The 5,810-nt window shown below is 37.2% G+C and overlaps 2 protein-coding genes across 2 annotated transcripts; both read right to left on the bottom strand.

The window, feature by feature from the left end:
* Positions 1-757: 757 nt before the first annotated feature.
* Positions 758-1,801, bottom strand: LOC123475529 (aquaporin-like). Its single transcript, XM_045178331.1, has 4 exons — positions 1,709-1,801; positions 1,570-1,636; positions 1,271-1,351; positions 758-931 (listed from the first exon to the last, which is right to left on the bottom strand). Exons 2-4 carry the CDS (start codon positions 1,600-1,602, stop codon positions 764-766), a joined length of 282 nt encoding a protein of 93 aa, XP_045034266.1. The 5' UTR covers positions 1,603-1,636; positions 1,709-1,801; the 3' UTR covers positions 758-763.
* Positions 1,802-2,887: 1,086 nt separating this feature from the next.
* Positions 2,888-5,158, bottom strand: LOC123475318. The gene is made up of 4 exons (XM_045177891.1): positions 4,648-5,158; positions 4,193-4,530; positions 4,012-4,122; positions 2,888-3,921 (listed from the first exon to the last, which is right to left on the bottom strand). Exons 1-4 carry the CDS (start codon positions 4,713-4,715, stop codon positions 3,266-3,268), a joined length of 1,173 nt encoding a protein of 390 aa, XP_045033826.1. The 5' UTR covers positions 4,716-5,158; the 3' UTR covers positions 2,888-3,265.
* Positions 5,159-5,810: the final 652 nt, after the last annotated feature.

The following is a 5,810-nucleotide window of genomic DNA, read 5'->3' as shown; positions in this document are numbered from 1 at the left end:
CTGATTAATAGTGATGTTACGTTATAGGATTTTGACTACGTTTACGTTATCCGTTAAATTAACGTAGCTTTGAAATTTATACGTTAAGTTAATACGTTATTTAACGCGTTGTTTGAAACAGCACGTTAACGTACGTCACACGTTATTTTTACGTTACGTTAAAGAAAAAAATAATTGTAAAATAATAAAAGGATCTTGATTATTAAATTTATTGCGTTTTTCTGCACAGGTTAGGTGATGAAATCAAAGGAATAATATTTTATCAATGGTCTTGATTGTGACTAAGCGACTGTTTTGAACACAGTCATGACAAGTTCTTAGTAAATGAATGTGCACTGGGATCTTCAGTTGGTTGCCTACAAATTGCGTGGCTTCCTCCAAGTCAGATTCTTCAGATTTCATTTCATATGAATTCGAGTTCCAAAATTAAATCACATGGACAACCTTTTGCATGCTTTTTGAATTTAAATTCATAAATTGTGAATAACTAGCAGACCAAAAGTAAAAGAAAGCAGCGTTTTCAACTTTTCAATAGGCTGGCAGAATGGGTAATGCCCATTGTTTTGGTTGTCAACAGGAATTTAAAAATGGCAACGCTGTTTTTTTCTGCAAATAACGTCAAAATTTAACGCCTGAAAATAATATTACGTTTACGTTTATCCGTTAAGTTAACGGACCCTCAAAATGGTACGTTAACGCATATTTTACGTTATCCGTTAAGTTAAACGTAACATCACTACTGATTAAGGCGTTTTTCAAATGTTTAGATGGTCGTGGTTCGATCAGCAAGAATTTCGCTCTCCTTTGAATTGGCCACATGGTACTGGTAAGATTCCAATTCGATTTCTTCTTCGACCGAACGGGCTTTAAAAACCTTCTGGTAGAGAAGGGCGGCCACCACACCACCGATGATTGGTCCTGCCCAGTAAACCTAACGAGAAAGTATTTGTTTTTTTAAGGATAAGACGTTTCTGTTTTTTTCTAAGGAGAAACAAATCAGTTGCGACAAGTCTAAGCAGAAACTTTACGTCGGTCTATCCGACGTCAATAATTGAGAATGTTTTGAATTTGAAAGATTTTTGTATACAAAAATACTATTTTTTAAATGATTTAAATACAGGTATATAAGACGTGATTATTCGATATAAGTTACGTTGATTTTTTTTTTTCAGATGAAGGACATGGGCGTGACTAAGTATCGATTTACGTGTCAATTTTCTGGAAGCAATGCCTAATCAATTGAGGATAATAGGAAAAATATGAAAATTACCCAGTGATAACTCCACTTGTTGCTGATGACTGCCGGACCGAGGGATCGAGCCGGATTCAAACTACCACCCGTGTAGTTTCCCTAAAGTATCAAAAATATTTAAATTTGCATTCAACATCTTCAGCATTATTTGAGAAACAATTAAAGGCGTAAACAATAGTTTTAAGAAATCATTTAAAAAACAGGATTAGGAAATGCAGAGTCATGTCACACAATATTGAGTCGAAATTTCCAATCTTTTTTAAAAACCTGAATACTAAATCGTCTTCATGTAAACAGAGAAATGCCTGTAAACTCACCAATAACACAGCCGAAAAACTAACGTATTTCATGGTTTGGTTGCGGTTCCGATGGATAAGTCAAACCCTAGTATTTTGTTCATAAATACTTTTGATTTAAACTGATTCGAATTTAAAAACCTGTGATGTCAATACTCACCGTTCAAACTCTGACCAACGAATGAATAAAATTTGTCAACAACGTCGTTTATGTAGAAGTGAAGTAAATAGAGCAGTAAAACATCCTGCGTTGCGCGTTTTTCACAAATGCGAAAATCTCATTTGTGTCCAAGTTGGTCTGGTGTGGCTGCAGGAAGAAAAGGGGGAAAATCTTAATTATATTTATGAAAACTTATTTTTTAACATGAAGAAGTTGGTTTCTCCATAAGACGCTGCAGCCGCAGCAGACCAACTTGGACACAAATGAGATTTTCGCATTTGTGGAGAACGTGCAACGTAGGATGTTTTACTGCTCTATTGTAGAAAAAAAAACGCTGTGATTTGTTGCAAGTGTTTGACAGTTTAAAAACCACAGATTTCCTGGTATTTCTTCTCGCAAATATAACTGGTTTCCGTCACGTCGTATTGCACCACTATCGTTGTTTTTGTAAAGGGATCATGTATTTAACCATTCTTCCCTTTACGGAATAATTAAATTGTTGCAAGTACTACCCTCTATTGTCGCATTTTATAACTATAAATGTTTCCCCTTCTGTATAATTTGTATTACCACCTCTAGATGACTGGTCGATCTGGAGTCGACCGTAAGTCTCTCTGAAACTTAGAGAGGGGAGTCGGGATTTGGCCCGATGTCCGACAGGACGTTAAAGCCTCGCTTACACTAGAGGTTCTTCTTAAGCTTTTAGTTTCTTAATCTTTTAAGTTCTTAAGAAGTTAAGCTAAGTTTTTAATTTTTCAACTTACACTGTCAAGTGACTTTTTTTTTAAAGAAGGCGGAGTTAGTTTTCATGCAAACGCAAATAAATATAAGCAGACGAAGTGCTATTTTTGTGTTGATGTTGAGCGTCATCAAAATGGATAACTACGATTTTTACGTGTACCAGTGGAAACGAAATGTGTTGTTGGATTCACAGCTCTTTTATTTGCGGTAACTCTACTAAAAAAGAAATATCTTATTCGTAAAAGACATCCGAAATAAAACTACAAATTTAAGAACCTTTGGGGCTGTTCATAAATTACGTAGTAGCTTTTTTACTGTTTTTGGACCCCCTCCCCCCGTATTGTGGTAAGCTGAGTAGAATCGGAAACCCCCTCTCCCCTAATTACGTAGTAAACGGCAAGACCCCCCCTAAAAACTATACCTTAAAAAGTAGGCAAATAAAGGGTTTAAAAAACTGTATTTTAGCAACCGTTTAACTTTTACATGAAACAACAATTTGCTCACAAATATTGATTGATTCTGGGTGTAACTGCGTTATAAACAATTTAATAGGCAGGATATGACTTATTTTTTAATTCACTCATCGTTCTCCCATGGATTATCAAAATGCTCTTCAAGCGTCACAACTGGGCACGATAAGATCGAGGGCTTTTCGACAAATGGTGGGATTCCAGAATCCTGATACAATGATAGCCATCATTTCTCTCTGTCGCATCGCTGCGATGCGAACAGGTCTAGTTCTTGTGACGATGAACTCTTTCTCAACAACTGCACTTGCGCTTTGAGTCTTCTTTTTGTGTACAATCATGTGACTCTTCAGCATAACTTTCGATGCAAAATAAAGCGAACATTTTTGGCAAATTCGATCCAATAACTGCGACTGAACTGAGGGTGTGTAAAGATCATAAGGGAGCGTAAGGAATTCTTTAGGAATTCTTTAGTTGAATTAGGCAATAAGTCGCGTGAAAGATGGAGCGATAAAAATAAAGAAGGAAAGACGTGACTTTCAAAGCCACTTCGATCAGAAGCTTTTAACCCTTTGTCAGTTTGGATCAATGGAATCGGAGGAGGAATAAACCGCGTAGGAACAACGGCCAAGTATGAGCTTCTCGGCTCGTTAATACAACACATTAGATTTTTACACTTAACAATTTGCGTAAAGTACTGGCTCGTGCGAACATGCTCCGAAAACCAATACTGATCTTTCACGTTGAGCCGATTTTGACTGAATTCATAATAATTCGGATCCACATATTCAGCAACACAAGGATATCCATCAAATACTACTTCGCTCCATACCTCTGCCAGAGTAGTCCCAGCTTTTTCAAAGTTCTGTTTTTCAAGGTCCACATCAATGGTCTTACCAGCTGCGTCAAGGTGGTTCCCGTAGTAATTATGAGAAAGAATTAACCCAGATAGTGGGCGACTTAAAGGGGCCCTCCTTCGCTCTGCTCGATTATGGGCACTCCTGCCTTTTTATGTGAAAATATAATGAAAAGGCGTTTTATATATGGGTGTGTAAAAAATCTCATCCAATAGGATTGCTATAAAGTTTATATTACCTGGTGCATTGGTAAAGATGAAAATCGCATCAAGATCGTGTGACACAAAGTGATGTATTGCAACTTCAATTACTTTGTTGTAACGAGGATTTTCGTCAGGACCCCCATCAACTAGTAGAAAGAAAATAGTTATACAAAAAGTGTTAGAAATTAAATTTCATTCATCAATTTGATTTTATACCTGAGAACATAACAATCGGCTTCACTCTCTCATCTGAACTTTTTGTTATAGAGTTGAATTCAGGGAGGTTCAATAATCGTTCAAAGTCCATACAATGACTTAAAGCAGTTGAAGAACAATGTTTGCCGAAGCGAATGGCGACATAAGTTGGACCTGAATATCCGACAGCACCGGGCATTCCTAGGCCATTTCTGTCAACAGCTATGCCTGCATATACAGATGGGATGAGCTTGTGCCCAGCTGCGACAACCCAATCATGGTCCGGAAGTTTTACCCGATACTGCATGTGCATAAGCATAGGGGCCTGTACATTTGCTGCCGTTATCCCTATAGCAACTCTTTTGAAAATAACCAATAATTCCACGTTAATTTTATAACCGCAGTAAATAAAAAGATAATGACAATAGAAAAATAGTTCTAATAAAAGGCCATAAATTATTTGAAATTATAAATACCTTGCTTTGTCGTCTTGAGAGATGTTGCACACTTCTGACGGTCCCAAAAGAGATGCAAGTTCATCCATGGTACGTATAGTTGCTTGACACAGTCTCTGATCTGGATGACTTTTATGAAAGTCGTTCTGAGCCCGAATAAGTCTCACTGGAACCGTGTCAATATGGCGCTTTCCTTGGTGGCTACTACTCCTTTTAGGCTGTAATCCAAGGTACACTGATGATCTTTTCACGTGAAATCCGTCTTTAGTAAGTTGCTCAGTTAAATCATCCAAGGTTAAGATGCTACGATAGATTTCATCTTGTCGCTTTTCATGAGCCGCTGATCCATGCCTAGCGATTCGGACAATTTCAGACAACAACAAAGGCTGTGTTTCTTCGAGGCGAGGCCTACCCGCACTGCCAGAGTCCTTGATCTTCAGTTTTGATTTTAAATTAGGGTCAGCAACAACAGCTGAATTAAGAGCTTCTCGACGATTATCACGGAACTTTTTTTGATTTTGTTGGCGATCTTGTAAATTTTAAAGTTTTTTCTTACATTCATCCAGCTTTCTTTTCTTAGCCTTAAGAATTTCCTGTTCTTCTATAGTTAGCATGTCCATTTTTTGTCGATTATAAAGACCAACCAAATCCCCATTTAATAGATCAATTTCATTTTTAGTTGCTTCTTGGGCAGGCCTTTTCGCAGAACTCGTAATTTTTGAACAAATGTTCTGTTCTGTTTCAGAGTCCGTCAATAAAGGTTCACAAAACTGATCCGAATCAGGTTGAAATTCTAGTTCTTGGGGCCTTTCTATGGTTGTTTTTGTTTTTAAATGAGATATTGATTTGGCGAAAAATTGCATTAATCCACCTTTTTTTTCGCAGCAATACTATTAAGCTTTTTAAGACATTCTTCAGCTTTTGGTTTTATCAACAACGGTTTATTCTCTGAACTTGATTTTATTGACTCCCATTCTTTGTTAAGTTCTTTTTGGCAAGTTTCTTTTTTCTTGTCTGGATAAGCCTTACAATATGCCTCAAATAATTGTTGGTAAATATTAGACTGAGACATTGTTGACCAAGGTCGGGGTCAACGACTAACTGAGACGAAACGAAACAACCAGTTTGCCATTCAATGGGGATTTCCCCTTTATGTCTAGGCCTGTCTGGAAGCTCCTCCCCAT

Source organism: Daphnia magna, linkage group LG8 (assembly GCF_020631705.1).
Source record: "Daphnia magna isolate NIES linkage group LG8, ASM2063170v1.1, whole genome shotgun sequence".
NCBI lineage: Eukaryota > Metazoa > Arthropoda > Branchiopoda > Diplostraca > Daphniidae > Daphnia > Daphnia magna.
Note: the sequence above shows the minus strand (reverse complement) of the source record. Positions and strands in the feature narration are given on the sequence as shown.

Excerpts from the sequence above, each read along its gene's own strand:
- LOC123475529 (XM_045178331.1), bottom strand. The coding sequence starts at position 1,602 with ATGAAATACGTTAGTTTTTCGGCTGTGTTATTG. Across the intron at positions 1,352-1,569 it reads GTTTTTCGGCTGTGTTATTG|GGAAACTACACGGGTGGTAG; the intron begins GTGAGTTTACAG and ends TTGATACTTTAG. Across the intron at positions 932-1,270 it reads ACAAGTGGAGTTATCACTGG|GTTTACTGGGCAGGACCAAT; the intron begins GTAATTTTCATA and ends CTTTCTCGTTAG.
- LOC123475318 (XM_045177891.1), bottom strand. The coding sequence starts at position 4,715 with ATGGATGAACTTGCATCTCTTTTGGGACCGTCAGAAGTGTGCAACATC. Across the intron at positions 4,531-4,647 it reads TCTCAAGACGACAAAGCAAG|AGTTGCTATAGGGATAACGG; the intron begins GTATTTATAATT and ends TATTTTCAAAAG. Across the intron at positions 4,123-4,192 it reads GCCGATTGTTATGTTCTCAG|TTGATGGGGGTCCTGACGAA; the intron begins GTATAAAATCAA and ends TCTTTCTACTAG.